Source organism: Anolis sagrei, chromosome 6 (assembly GCF_037176765.1).
Source record: "Anolis sagrei isolate rAnoSag1 chromosome 6, rAnoSag1.mat, whole genome shotgun sequence".
NCBI classification, from domain to species: Eukaryota; Metazoa; Chordata; class Lepidosauria; order Squamata; family Dactyloidae; genus Anolis; species Anolis sagrei.
This window is the reverse complement of record NC_090026.1, coordinates 54,778,703-54,794,425: the sequence shown is the minus strand read 5'-3', so window position 1 is coordinate 54,794,425 and position 15,723 is coordinate 54,778,703. Positions and strand designations below refer to the sequence as shown.

At 43.6% G+C, this 15,723-nt stretch overlaps 1 protein-coding gene across 1 annotated transcript in view; it reads left to right on the top strand.

Annotated features, from left to right (window-relative positions):
• The window catches only part of THNSL2 (threonine synthase like 2), a 35,360-nt gene extending 19,921 nt beyond the window's left edge, over nt 1-15,439 (top strand). Inside the window, exons 6-9 of the mRNA XM_067470124.1 lie at nt 1,045-1,193; nt 6,534-6,659; nt 10,530-10,681; nt 14,701-15,439. Coding sequence (XP_067326225.1) covers nt 1,045-1,193; nt 6,534-6,659; nt 10,530-10,681; nt 14,701-14,905 — 632 coding nt within the window. The 3' untranslated portion in view covers nt 14,906-15,439. The remainder of the gene's footprint in view (nt 1-1,044; nt 1,194-6,533; nt 6,660-10,529; nt 10,682-14,700) is intronic.
• Nucleotides 15,440-15,723: the final 284 nt, after the last annotated feature.

The window sequence follows — 15,723 nt, the reverse complement described above, 5'->3', positions numbered from 1 at the left end:
ACAGTCAGTCCATTGTATGATAATCAAGGTGGTCAGTTGAAAGATTCACACCTAGCCCAACTTACAAAAGCCTTTTGTCTCACCCTGGTCATTCCACAGATATATAAACCCCCTTTTTTCCCATTTCCAGCAGACCTCACCTCTGAGGAAGCTTGCCATAGATGCAGGCGAAACGTCAGGAGAAATGCCTCTAGAACATGGCCATATAGCCCGATAAAACGCACAAGAACTGAGTGATTCCAGCCATGAAAGCCTTCGACAATACTATGTACTAGGCCTGGGTAACAACGGAAAAATTTGTTTCTAAAATCGATTCGTTTTTTGGGGTTTTTTGCGTTTTGATATTTAAAAGATTCCGAAATTTTTCTTTTAAAAAGTTCGATATTTACGAAATTTCGTAAATGTTAAAAAAATTACGAAACATTAACGAAACAATTACGAAACAATAACGAATCGATTCGTTAATGGCGGACGCGACCGCGCAATATGCTAAAAAACCTCCAAATGGGACAGGGGGAACTTCTGAAGCTTCCCTCTCCCTCTGTTGTTGACTGTTGGTGTGATATTATGATTTTTTTCACTAATTAAACAAAAAACAACTATAAAACTTGCCCCAGACATGCGGAAATAATAACGAAACGACCTCAAACCGATAACGAAACGAATACATAACGAATCCGAAGCCTTTACGAAACGAATTTAAACATTTGTTTCGTTTTTAAGTTGCTCCAGAATGGTTCGTTATCGCTTCGTTATAAAAAAAATAACGAATTTTTAACGAACTACGAATTAACGAAACGAAACCGCCCAGCCCTACTATGTACATGTTGTTGAACTAAAATCTCATCAGCATAGCCAATGGTGAGGGATAATGGGAGCTATAGTTTGGGGCGGAACCTTAGCCACAAGGATATTGAAGGATAACTTGTGTTCTTGAACAGCTTTAGTCCTGTTGCTATAATATGCCACCAATATTTCCATGATTCATCTACTCTGTTTATGTAATCAGATTGGTACTCCCAAGATTACTGTTCTTTGATGCAGCTGGATTCATTGCACAGAAGATGGGGCTCCCCATTGAGCTTGTGGCTGTGGTCAATGACAACGACATTATACACAGAGCAATTCAGCAAGGAGATTTCTCACTGTCGAAGACTGTGAAGTCAACACTGGCTTCAGCAATGGATATTCAAGTAGGCATTTTTTCATTGTAGGTCTGTGTTTTGGTCTGATTAGCAAAGGTACAGATTTAAGGTCCAATCTATATAAATAAAAATGTAATGTTCGTTTGTGGGATTAACAGAACTCAAAAATGACTGGACGAATTGCCACCAAATTTGGCAACAAGATACCTACTAACCCAAGGAGTGACCATCACTAAAAAAAAATGATTTTGTCGATTGGGAGTTGTAGTTGCGGGATTTATAGTTAACCTACAATCAAAGAGCATTTCTGAACTCCACCAATGATGGAATTGAACCAAAGGTGGCACACAAGACTCCCATGACCAACAGAAAACACCAGAAGGCATTGACCTTGAGTTTGGGAGTTGTACTTCACCTACATCCAGAGAGCACTGTGGACTGAAACAATGATGGATCTGGACCAAACTTGGCATGAATATGCCCAAATATGAACACAGATGGAGTTTGGGGGAAATAGATCTTGACATTTGGGTGTTGTAGTTACTGGGATTTATAGTTCACCAACAATCAAAGAGCATCCTGAACTCCACCAACGACAGAATTGGGCCAAAATTCCCAAACAGAACCCCCATGACCAACAGAAAATACTTAAGGCCATCCAGTCCAACTCCCTTCACCAGGACAAGAAGATGTCATCAAAGCCCTCCTGACAAAGAGCCATCCAGCCATAGATATATATAGATAGATATAATTCACACACACACACAGATATAGTATCATAGATTTGAAAGGGACCCCTAAAGAAGGACAATGATATGTTGAGTGTTCCAGAGTAGGCAAACCAAGCAATCTCCACATCAACACTGAGAAAGAAACAACAAAAAATGCTGTTTACCCAAAAACATAAAAAAATTACATATATTAGAAACCAACACTTTCTCATTACTTTATTTTCCAGATCACCAGACTGGGCCACAGCAATGCGTGGCAAGGAACATCTAGTCACTCATAAAAACAGTGGAAAACACAGCGGAAGAGGCTTAAAAAGCCAAAATGTAAAAATACACTACAACGCATGCACAAAACCACATATATACATATGCACACACGCAAAACACATATACACAGACTGGGCCACAGCAACGCGTGGCAGGGGATGGCTAGTTTGCAATAACTTGCAGTAATAGGCCACCTTGTTTAATCTGTTGATAGAGCAGCTCTCCTTCACTTGCTTTCTCATCCCCTTTTGCCACAGGAATTAGAAATTATGAAATCCTTTAGATGTAATTGGACTATGTTTCTCATACTTTCACCCCATTGCCTGTTAAGAGTGCCAGAGACTCTTAAGAGCTCGGTGTTCTTCATCTCAGTTCTACCGCTACTTTTTAGATATTATTCTATGTAGCCCATTCTACTAGTTTGAGAGGTTAGCTGCCATTTTGGAACTGCATATTGACCTTTATTGCCTTTTCTCTCTCTTTGAAATGGATATGTTTTAAACTAGCTTTAATATAACGGGTACTTTAATTTTATTTTTCATTTTTGTTTGAGATAAACTTTATTATTATTACTAGCGGTCCCCTGCCACGCTTTGCTGTGGCCCAGCCTGGTGATCTGGAAAATAAAGTAATGAGAAAGTGTTGGTTTCTAATATATGCAATGTCTTTATGCTTGTGGGTAAACAGTATTTCTTGCTGTTTCTTTGCCAGTGTTGATGTCTGGTTTGCCTACTTTGGAACATACAACATATCATTGTTCTTCTTTAGGGGTCCCTTTCAAGTCTTTGATACTGCATCTGTCATATACACATATATGTGTGTGTGAATGGCTGGATGACCCTTTGTCAGGAGGGCTTTGATTATGTTTTCTTGCCCTGGTGAAGGGAGTTGGATTGGATGGCCTTCAGGCAGCATTTCTCAATCTGGGGTTTGGAACCCCTTTGGGGGTTGCGAGGAGGTGTCAGAAGGGTTGCCAAAGACCACCAGAAAACACAGTATTTTCTAGGTTCTTGTGGGTTTTTTCGGGCTATAGGGCCATGTTCTAGAGGCATTTCTCCTAACGTTTCGCCTGCATCTGTGGCAAGCATCCTCAGAGGTAGTGAGTATTTTCTGTTGGTCATGAGGGTTCTGTGTGGGAAGGTTGCCCCAATTCTGTCATTGGTGGGTGTCAGAATGCTCCTTGATTGTAGGTGAACTATAAATCTGAGTAACTACAACTCCCAAATGTCAAGGTCTGTTTTCCCCAGACTCCATCTGTGTTTATATTTGGGCATATTGAGTATTCGTGTCAAGTTTGGTCCAGATCCATCATTGTTTGAGTCCACAGTGCTCTCTAAATGTAGGTGAACTACAACTCCAAAACTGAAGGTCAATGCCCACCAAACCTTTCTAGTGTTTTCTATTGGTCAGGGGAGTCCTGTGTGCCAAGTTTGGTTCAAACTTGGCACACAGAATGTCCAGAATGCTCTTTGATTATAGGTGAACTATAAATCCCTGCAACTACAACTCCCAAATGACAAAATCATAATTTTTTGAGTGATGGTCACTTCTTGTGTTCTGAGACATTTTGTTGCGAAATTTGGTGTGATTTCATTCATTGGTTCTTTTGTTTTTAGGGTACTCATTATGCACAGAGCATTTATATATATATAGATTTCTTCTTCTTCTCCTCCTCATCATCATCATCATCATCATCGTTTTTTATACCCTGCTTTTTCTTTCCACAAGGAAACTCAAAACAGTATTTGCATTAACGGTTGTATTAACGAGGGACCTTATTACATTAGAAGATACTCCATTTCTGAGACTGAGAATGATTGTGAATGGATCCCATCACATGACTTTTGCCTCATCCCCTCAGGATTCTGTCGGAATCCATCTGCAAAGCATCGTAGAAATTTATTATTTGCAGACAGAATTCTAATTGTGTTTTTTTTGAAGTACTACAGATTTTTCCGTTGCTGAAATGCTGTTTGTGTGGTAGGAAAATCTGTATGCATCCCATCAGCAACTATATTTTTAAAAAGATTATAGAGTGATGGAGGGGGTGTTTGAATGGATTAGGAGGAGCTAGCCTCCCATGGTGTGTTGTTGGGGGACACCTGTTCAACCCCACAACCATTGTCTTGTGGGATTCCTCAGGGCTCAATATTGTCTCCCATGTTGTTTAACATCTACATGAAGCCGCTGGGGGAGATCATCCGGAGTTTCGGGGTACGGTGTCATCTGTACGCGGATGATGTCCAACTCTGTCACTCCTTTCCACCTGCTACTAAGGAGGCTGTCCAGGTCCTGAACTGGTGCTTGGCCACTGTGACGGTCTGGATGAGGGCGAACAAATTGAAATTGAATCCAGACAAGACAGAGGTCCTCCTGGTCAGTCGCAAGGCCGAACAGGGCATAGGGTTACAGCCTGTGTTGGATGGGGCCGCACTCCCCCTGAAGGCGCAGGTTCGCAGCTTGGGTGTGACCCTGGACTCATCGCTGAGCCTGGAACCCCAGGTTTCGGCGGTGACCAGGGGAGCATTTGCACAGCTAAAGCTTGTGTGCCAGCTGCGCCCATACCTTGGGAAGTCTGACTTGGCCACGGTAGTCCACGCTCTGGTTACATCCCGTTTAGACTACTGCAACGCTCTCTACGTGGGGTTACCTTTGAAGACAGCTCGGAAGCTCCAACTAGTCCAACGCTCGGCAGCCATGATTTTAACAGGAGCGGAGCGCAGGGAGCATACAACCCCCCTGTTGCGCCAACTCCACTGGCTACCGATCTGCTACCGGGCTGAATTCAAAGTGCTGGCGTTGGCCTTTAAAGCCCTAAACGGTTCCGGCCCAAGCTACCTATCTGACCGCATCTCTGCCTATGAACCCACCAGGAGTTTGAGATCTTCCGGGGAGACCCTGCTCTCGATCCCGCCTGCTTCTCAAGCTCAGCTGGCGGGGACGAGAGATAGGGCCTTCTCGGTGGTGGCTCCTCGGCTGTGGAACGCCCTTCCTACAGACATTAGACTAGCACCATCTCTAATGGTATTCCGCAAATACCTGGATGTTTGTGCAGGCGTTTGAGTAATTTAGTGCAATCTGGTAATGGAACATAGGAATGGAACAATGGACGACGAACCTGGACTACGCTTGGGTGAGGAGAAGATTGGGTACGGTTGTTTTTTTTTTTTTTTTTGTAATAATTGTGCATTGTAATTGCTTATTGGTAATTTATGGATAATGTGTTAAGTCAATTGTTATATGTTGTATGGAACCACTGCTGTTTCTACTGTTTTTACTGTTTGTGAACCGCTGTGAGTCGCCTTCGGGCTTGAGATACAGCGGTATATAAGCAAAGTAAATAAATAAATAAATAATGGTGTGATGAGTCAGTCAAAGCACAGTATTTTCAAATAATAGGAATCATATTACTCAGGTGTGATGAGGAAAGTATGCATCTTGTCTCAATACAGTATACATCGAGTCCTACAAAAATATGGGATACATACTTTTTTTTTGTCGTGTCAGGAGCAACTTGAGAAACTGCAAGTCACTTCTGGTGTGAGAGAATTGGCCGTCTGCAAGGACGTTGCCCAGGGGACGCCCGGATAATTTGATGTTTTTATCATTCTTGTGGGAGGCTTCTCTCATGTCCCCGCATGAGGAGCTGGAGTTGATAGAGGGAGCTCATCTGCCCCCCCCCCCCAGGTTTGAACCTGCGACCTGTCGGTCTTCAGTACTGCCAGCACAGGGGTTTAACCCACTGCGCTACCGGGGGCTCCGGGATATATACTGATATAAACGGTTTCGGTCCAACTTACCTATCTGAATGTATCTCTCTTTATGAACCATTTAGGACACTAAGATCTGGGGAGGCTCTGCTCTTGTTCCTGCCTTCCTTACAGATGCGTCTGGCGGGGACGAGAGACAAGGCCTTCTCAGTGGTAGCCCCTAGACTGTGGAATGCCATGTCTAGAGAGATAAGATCGGCCCCCTCCCTCCTGACCTTTCAAAGAAAGGAGAAAACCTGGCTTTTCAAGCAGACCTTCCCAAATACGGCATAGGTATATGATATTATGGACCACTGATGGCACAACTGAACAATTATCTGATATGGAGATGCTTTGATAATATTTTTTCATGCTGTGTATGTTTTTAATATTTTTTATTGCTGTTAGTGTTTTAATAGTATTTATGATTGATTTAATTGCTGTAACCATTCTGGCATCGAATTGTTGCCTATTGTTAACAGTTCCGAGTTGCCCTTGGGCTGAGAGGGGCAGTATATGTGTAGTAAATAAATAAATAATATCTCAATGTGATAAGGTCCTGGGACACTCTGAGTCCCAAACTGGGGAGGGAGCAGCACCAACCATTACACCACCATTGTATCAGATTTCATTTTTTTAAGGAACCTTACAATATGGAGAGAATCTTTTGGCTCTTCTCCGGGTCAGACAGCAATTTGGTCAAGAGTTTGATGGAAGAATTTTATGTCACCAAAAGTGTCAAACTCCCTCCAGGATTGCACAAAAAGGTAAGCTTTTATTTCTACATTCCCTTCTGATGTTTTTCTAACCAGGTTTTGCATCTTCTTTCACAGATTAAATTGAGAGTGTCATTTTTAAAATGCTTTTTACTTGATTTCACTATTTGCTTTTGATATGGTGCTTTTATATGTATTTATTATTTATTTATGCGCCCCCAGTGGCGCAGTGGGTTAAAGCGCTGAGCTGCTGAGCTTGTTGACTGAAAGATCTAAGGTTTGATTCCAGGGAGCGGCGTGAGCTTCCTCCGTCAGCCCCAGCTCCTGCCTACTTAGCAGTTTGAAAACATGCAAATGTGAGTATATCAATAGGTACGGCTCTGGCGGAAAGGTAATGGCGCCCCATGCAGTCATGCCAGCCACATGTCCTTGGAGGTGACTATGGACAATGCCCATCACGTCTCTACCCCTGGAGGGGGACTCAGGACAGCTTACAATAGGCACTGATACAATGCCACTACATAACAATTACAATATAAAAACCACAATTAAACATAAATCATAATTAAAACAATACATCAGCTTAGAAATGGAAATTAGCACCATACCCCAGGTCATACCAGCCACTTGACCTTGGAGGTGTCTGCGGACAACTCCGGCTCTTCGGCTTAGAATTGGAGATTGGAGATGACACCAGTCCTCAGAGTTGGACACGACTGGATTTAATGTCAGGGGAAAACCTTCACCTTTACCTTAAGTTGGCAGAAGCTGGGGCTAACAGCAGGAGCTCACACCATACCCCAGATTTGAACCTGCGACTTTTTGGTCAGCAAGTTAGGCAGCTTTAACCCACTGCGCCACCGGGGCTCTACATAACACTACATGGTTTTTGTTCCTGGGTTATCAATGTCATTTCCTAATTGGGTCTATCATAAAAACATGGAAAAGTTTATTAAACAGCAAAACATGTTTATTAAACCGCAAAAATACTGCCAACCTAGCAGTTCAAAAACATGCAAATGTAAGTGGATTCATATGTACTGCTGTGGCGGGAAGGTCATACCAGCCACTTGACCTTGGAGGTGTCTGCGGACAACTCCAGCTCTTAGAATTGGAGATTGGAGATGACACCAGTCCTCAGAGTTGGACACAACTGGACTTCATGTCAGGGGAAAACCTTTACCTTTAAGTGTTACTCCCACAATGGACAATCCAGGGCTCTTTCATACAGCTATATAATCCAGAATAGGGCAGGCAGGAAACTCTATATGCTTTGAACTAGGTTATCTGAGTCCACACTGCCATATATTCCAGTTCAAAGCAGATAATGTGGGATTTCATTCAGCTGTGTGGAAAGGGCCCCTGATTCTTTGACTTTGGAAAGATAAAATGTGTGATGACAAAGCCACAAAAGCTTATGCTTCAACCTAGAATAGATTTCAGGTGCATCTACACTGTAGAATTAATGCAGTTTGAGACCACTTTAAATGGTCTAAAATCAAGGCGGTTTACAACAAGTCAGTACAAATAATATCAAAATACAAGTTAAACATTAAAAACAATATAAAAACCACAACAGAAACAATAAAACCAACATCATTAGTGACTCCTAGTTAAGAACACTGTCCAATTTATTGTCAAGTGATTCCAATTCCTATGTCAGCTACTCTGCATTTGTAAACGCTTGCTCAAACAACCATGTTTTAACTTGGTTTTATGTAAATTTGAGGACAGGACTTACCTTGAAAATTGTTCTTAAAGAATTCCACAAAAATAAAAGGACGGCAGTAGTGTGCTGGACCGTTCTCTGACCTACAAGAAGCACTGCCTGAACATCAAACAAAAAGTGGGTGCTAGAAACAATATCATACGAAAGCTGACTGGCACAACCTGGGGATCACAACCAGATACAGTGAAGACATCTGCCCTTGCGCTATGCTACTCTGCTGCTGAGTATGCATGCCCAGTGTGGAATACATCTCACCACACTAAAACAGTGGATGTGGCTCTTAATGAGACATGCCGCATTATCACGGGGTGTATGCGCCCTACACCACTGGAGAAATTACACTGTCTAGCCAGTATTGCACCACCTGACATCCGCTGGGCAGTGGCAGCCAATAGTGAAAGGACCAAGGCAGAGACATCTCCAGCTCATCCCTTGTTTGGGTATCAGCCAGCACGTCAACGACTTAAATCAAGACATAGTTTTCTTAGATCTACAGAGACACTCGCTGGAACACCTCAGCAAGCGAGAGTTCAAAAGTGGCAGGCTCAAAACCAGCACCTCAATCCGTGGGTGATACCAGATGAGAGACTCCCCCCTGGGCACACAGAAGACTGGGCGACTTGGAAGGCGCTGAACAGACTGCGCTCTGGCACCACGAGATGCAGAGCCAATCTTAAGAAATGGGGCTACAGGGTGGAATCCACGGCATGCGAGTGCGGAGAAGAGCAAACCACTGACCACCTGCTGCAATGCACCCTGAGCCCTGCCACATGCACAATGGAGGACCTTCTTGCGGCAACACCAGAGGCACTCCAAGTGGCCAGATACTGGTCAAAGGACATTTAATCCACTACCAAGTTTGCAAAATTTGTGCTTTTTTTATCTGTTTGTTTGTTTTGTTCTGTTAGAAATGTAATACAATGTTCTGGTTGCGGATGACACGATAAATAAAATAAATAAATAAATAAAGTAGTGTGCTAAGTATAAATGCTATATGCATTGCAGCATTGTATGGAGAGCTACTACATCATCAGCATCTATTCATAGTAAGGCCACAGGTATTACAAACGTCAGGCATCTGGGCTCAGCATTGTAAAATCAAAATATAGACTGACGCTTAGCCCTCCTTCCCAGGATACAAAAATCCATGTATGTTCAAATCCCATTATAGCAATTATAGGAAAATGATGTCCCTTACATGAGATGGCATAATCAAGACTTGCTTGGAGGTGGTGGTGGTGGTGGTGTTAAAATGTTTTCAAGCTGTGGATGTGTGAATCTGTAGATACAGAATCCTTGGAGGGCCAACTGTGTATAAATTCGATCATAGAATCATAGAATCAAAGAGTTGGAAGAGACCTCATGGGCCATCCAGTCCAACCCCCTGCCAAGAAGCAGGAATATTGCATTCAAATTACCCCTGACAGATGGCCATCCAGCCTCTGTTTAAAAGCTTCCAAAGAAGGAGCCTCCACCACACTCTGGGGCAGAGAGTTCCACTGCTGAACGGCTCTCACAGTCAGGAAGTTCTTCCTCATGTTCAGATGGAATCTCCTCTCTTGTAGTTTGAAGCCATTGTTCCGCATTCTAGTCTCCAAGGAAGCAGAAAGCAAGCTTGCTCCCTCCTCCCTATGGCTTCCTCTCACATATTTATACATGGCTATCATATCCTCTCTCAGCCTTCTCTTCTTCAGGCTAAACATGCCCAGCTCCTTAAGCCGCTCCTCATAGGGCTTGTTCTCCAGACCCTTTATCATTTTAGTCGCTCTCCTCTGGACACATTCCAGCTTGTCAATATCTCTCTTGAATTGTGGTGCCCAGAATTGGACACAATATTCCAGGTGTGGTCTAACCAAAGCAGAATAGAGGGGTAGCATTATTTCCCTCGATCACAGAATGCATATAAATGTAATAAAAATTATGAGGCCTAGTTTGGAAACTTCTTTTTAAGAATGACTCTAATGATGTGCTGAATCCATCCATGGCTGGGCAGTAATGGAATGTGCAATGTTCCAGTTATGGATGACCTATGCATGCCATTGTAGTCATTGTTATAGGAAGAGAGAGCTAAGTACAGTATCCTGTACAACTTGGAGAGATGACAGGATACAAATAAGAGCAAGAAGTAAAGATCCAATCAGCTATGAAAGAATTAGCGACTGAGAACCTTCAATTTCTCTACACAATTGTAGCTCTGTGAACGTCTGCGAACCTCCACAGTATCAGATGAAGAAATTCTCCATACCATGAGACGCTGTTGGGAGGATAACCACTACCTTTTGTGTCCTCACACTGCTACTGGTGTTTGCTACCATTACAAGCACTCAGATTGCCATCCAAGCAGGTAAGGATTTCTATGTAAAAAAACTAGACCCTCTGCAGGATCGGCATGCATGCAACAATATGTAAAACCCAGTTCTTGTGGGTTTTTTCGGGCTGTATGACCATGTTCTAGGGGCATTTCTCCTGACGTTTCGCCTGCATCTATGGCAAGCATCCTAACCTCCTGTTTAAGGAGCTCCATTGGCTGCCGTTTACCTACCGAGCCCAATTCAAGGTGCAGGTGCTTATCTACAAAGCCCTGAACGGTTTGGGACCTGCCTACCTGCGTGACCGCATCTCCGTTTATGAACCCACGCGCTCACTTCGTACATCCGGAGAGGCCTTGCTCACGATCCCACCTGCGTCGCAGGCGCGTTTGGTGGGGACGAGGGACAGGGCCTTCTCTGTGGTTGCCCCCCCGACTTTGGAACACCCTCCCCAAAAACATTAGACTAGCACCCACGTTGGCAGTCTTTAGGAAGAACATTATTCCAATGTGCCTTTCCAGAATAGGATAACCTCCAGCACTATGTCCCAGAAGCACTTTATTAGAGTTTAAGACTCTCTGCACATTGCACTTGCCCAGAATCCCAACATATCACCTCACACATCCAGCACTTTTTAACCTGTACCCATCATTGGCCCGGCCCTGATTTTATTGTGTAATAGTGTAATGTTTTGTTGTGTTATTGCTTATGTTTTTAATTTGCTTTGCGTCATATTGTTATTGTTTGTTGTTGTTGTGTTGAGGCCTTGGCCTTTGTAAGCCGCATCGAGTCCTTCAGGAGATGCTAGTGGGGTACAAATAAAGTATAATAATAATAATAATAATAATAATAATAATAATAACTTCTCTCTAAAGCTGGAGCTACATTGCCCTATTTTCCCAGAATCTGATTCCAGATTATCTGCTTTGAACTGGAGTATATGAATCTATACTGCCAAATAATCTGGAATAAGCAGATAATCTGGGATCAAATCCTGGGATATAAGGCAGTGTAGATCCAATCTAAGATCAGAAAATGTACATGAAGATTGGAAAGTGGACAATAGAACACCAGGATTTGTTTTGTTTTTTTTTTTTGTTTTTTTTTTTTAAAAAAAAACAAGGTACATTTAGGAAATTCTGGATCTGGTATCTTCATCTTTTATGTCATAAGATATTCCTGTGGGTCTTTTGTCCTATGAACCAGTGCGTAACTTGAGATCTTCTGGGGAGGCACTGCTCTCTCTCTCCCCGCCGTCACATGCACAGTTTATGGGGACGAGGGAGAGAGCCTTCTCGGTGGTGGCCCCCCGGCTCTGGAACTCACTCCCTAGGGAGATCAGACAGGCTCCCATCTTGTCCTCCTTTTGAAGTCAACTAAAAACCTGGATGTTCTGGTGCGCTTTTGACTAAGCAGCTTACCATAGAATCATAGAATCATAGAAAAAAAGGGAAATGCGAAAGACTGCTCAAACTTCCGTACAGTGGCCCTTATTTCTCATGCCAGCAAGGTAATGCTCAAGATCCTGCAAGGAAGACTCCAGCAATACATGGAGCGAGAGTTGCCAGATGTTCAAGCTGGGTTTAGAAAAGGCAGAGGAACGAGAGACCAGATTGCCAATATCCGCTGGATAATGGAGAAAGGCAGGGAGTTTCAGAAAAACATCTACTTCTGCTTCATTGACTATTCTAAAGCCTTTGACTGTGTGGATCATAATAAATTGTGGCAAGTTCTTGGTGGGATGGGCATACCAAGCCACCTTGTCTCTCTCCTGAGGAATCTGTACAAGGACCAAGTAGCAACAGTCAGAACTGACCACGGAACAACAGACTGGTTCAAGATTGGGAAAGGCGTCCGGCAAGGCTGCATACTCTCACCCAACCTTTTTAACTTGTATGCAGAACACATCATGCGATGTGCGGGGCTGGATGAATGCAAAGCTGGGGTGAAAATTGCTGGAAGAAACATTAACAACCTCAGATATGCAGATGACACCACTCTGATGGCCGAAAGCGAGGAGGAGCTGAGGAGCCTTCTAATCAAGGTGAAAGAAGAAAGCGCAAAAGCCGGGTTGCAGCTCAACGTCAAAAAAACCAAGATTATGGCAACAAGAATGATTGACAACTGGAAAATAGAGGGAGAAACCGTGGAGGCCGTGACAGACTTTGTATTTCTAGGTGCAAAGATTACTGCAGATGCAGACTGTAGCCAGGAAATCAGAAGACGCTTACTTCTTGGGAGGAGAGCAATGTCCAGTCTCGATAAAATAGTGAAGAGTAGAGACATCAGACTGGCAACAAAGATCCGCCTAGTCAAAGCCATGGTATTCCCTGTAGTCACCTACGGATGTGAGAGCTGGACCTTAGGGAAGGCTGAGCGAAGGAAGATCGATGCTTTTGAGCTGTGGTGCTGGAGGAAAGTGCTGAGAGTGCCTTGGACTGCGAGAAGATCCAACCAGTCCATCCTCCAGGAAATAAAACCCGACTGCTCACTGGAGGGAAAGATACTAGAGACAAAGTTGAAGTATTTTGGCCACATCATGAGGAGACAGGAAAGCCTAGAGAAGACAATTATGCTGGGGAAAGTGGAAGGCAAAAGGAAGAGGGGCCGACCAAAGGCAAGATGGATGGATGGCATCCTTGAAGTGACTGGACTGACCTTGAGGGAGCTGGGGGTGGTAACGGCTGACAGGGAGCTCTGGCGTAGGCTGGTCCATGAGGTCACGAAGAGTCGGAGACGACTGAACGAATGAACAACAACAAGAATCAAAGAGTTGGAAGAGACCTCATGGGCTATCCAGTCCAACCCCCTGCCAAGAAGCAGGAATATTGCATTCAAATCACCCCTGACAGATGGCCATCCAGCCTCTGTTTAAAAGCTTCCAAAGAAGGAGCCTCCATCACACTCCGGGGCAGAGAGTTCCACTGCTGAACGGCTCTCACAGTCAGGAAGTTCTTCCTCATGTTCAGATGGAATCTCCTCTCTTGTAGTTTGAAGTCATTGTTCTGCGTCCTAGTCTCCAGGGAAGCAGAAAACAAGCTTGCTCCCTCCTCCCTGTGGCTTCCTCTCACATATTTATACATGGCTATCATATCCCCTTTCTGCCTTCTCTTCTTCAGGCTAAACATGCCCAGCTCCTTAAGCCGCTCCTCATAGGGCTTGTTCTCCAGACCTTTTATCATTTTAGTTGCTCTCCTCTGGACACATTCCAGCTTGTCAATATCTCTCTTGAATTGTGGTGCCCAGAATTGGACACAATATTCCAGATGTGGTCTAACCAAAGCAGAATAGAGGGGTAGCATTACTTCCCTAGATCTAGACACTATGCTCCTATTGATGCAGGCCAAAATCCCATTGGCTTTCTATGCCGCCACATCACATTGTTGGCTCATGTTTAACTTGTTGTCCATGAGGACTCCAAGATCTTTTTCACACGTACTGCTCTCGAGCCAAGCATTGTCCCCCATTCTGTATCTTTGCATTTCGTTTTTCCTGCCAAAGTGGAGTATCTTGCATTTGTCCCTGTTGAACTTCATTTTGTTAGTTTTGGCCCATCTCTCTAATCTGTCAAGATCGTTTTGAATCCTGCTCCTGTCCTCTGGAGTATTGGCTATCCCTCCCAATTTGGTGTCGTCTGCAAACCAGTAACTTTCTTGTCCCTACTTGAAGTTCCGCACTTTACACCGGCCTGCATTTTACACTGGCAAACGTCCTACCACAACATGTGCTTGACAGTATTTCCTGCCCAGTTAACTGTATTGTTGCACTTTCCTGCCCTCCTGTAAAAATGTATTGCACTCATTGAATCTGTACCTCAGCTATGTTTCTTTCAGCCGTATTGTTTTTATATTGCTTTCAATTATGTTGTTATTTGTTTTATCTGATGTTTTAATTGGTTAAAGTGTTTTACATGTGTGTTTTAATTATAATCTTGGGCATCTCCCTTGTAAACCGCCCTGAGTCCCCTAGGGGAGATGGTTGGCAGGGTATAAAAATAAAATTATTATTATTATTATTATTATTATTATTATTATTATTATTATTTTCCTCCAAGTTCCAGGTGCTGCTTGGCTCCTGCTTCCCCAGTCAAGTTTGAAGATGCTGTTCATAAAGCACAGATCTCGCTGGAGATCTCCCCTGAGATCCGCAAGCTGAAAGAAATGGAGACCAGATCTTCCATCCTGAAGAGGGGCGAAGACTGGGCAAGAATACTTCGGCATCAAATAGAAGCAGTTACAAAGCGACAGAAATCTGTCTAGAGCTGAATGTTTGCAACTTGGAATCAGTGAGGCACTTAATCAAAGTCTCTTTGTGCTCACAGTGGAGACCTTTTTGCCACTTTTGCTAAAGCTTGTAAGAGTAAAGAATAATTGTGTCACATAAAATTAAGGATATGGAGCCTTTAAATCCCTTTGGAGAGCTGGCATGTACAACCTTAGCTCATATTTTGAGCGAGCATGTTAACTTTCGAGTGCTTTGGAGTTCCCCCAAAACAGCATAAAACATCACTGGGTTTCCTGGCATTTAACTATTGGGAGTTTGGGGCTGAAAAAGTAACATTTCTCCCTCCTGCATTTGTTGTTCATTCGTTCAGTCGTCTCCGACTCTTCGTGACCTCATGGACCAGCCCACGCCAGAGCTCCCTGTCAGCCGTTACCACCCCCAGCTCCCTCAAGGTCAGTCCAGTCACTTCAAGGATGCCATCCATCCATCTTGCCCTTGGTCGGCCCCTCTTCCTTTTTCCTTCCACTTTCCCCAGCATAATTGTCTTCTCTAGGCTTTCCTGTCTCCTCATGATGTGGCCAAAGTACTTCAACTTTGTCTCTAGTATCTTTCCCTCCAGTGAGCTGTCGGGTTTTATTTCCTGGAGGATGGACTGGTTGGATCTTCTCGCAGTCCAAGGCACTCTCAGAACTTTCCTCCAACACCATAGCTCAAAAGCATCGATCTTCCTTCGCCCAGCCTTCCCTGCATTAAACGCAGGCAAAACCTCCAGGATTTTTAAGCCATTGCAGTTGAAATGGTATCAAGTTGATAAACTTTGGCTCCTTCTACACTGCCATATAAAATCCAGATC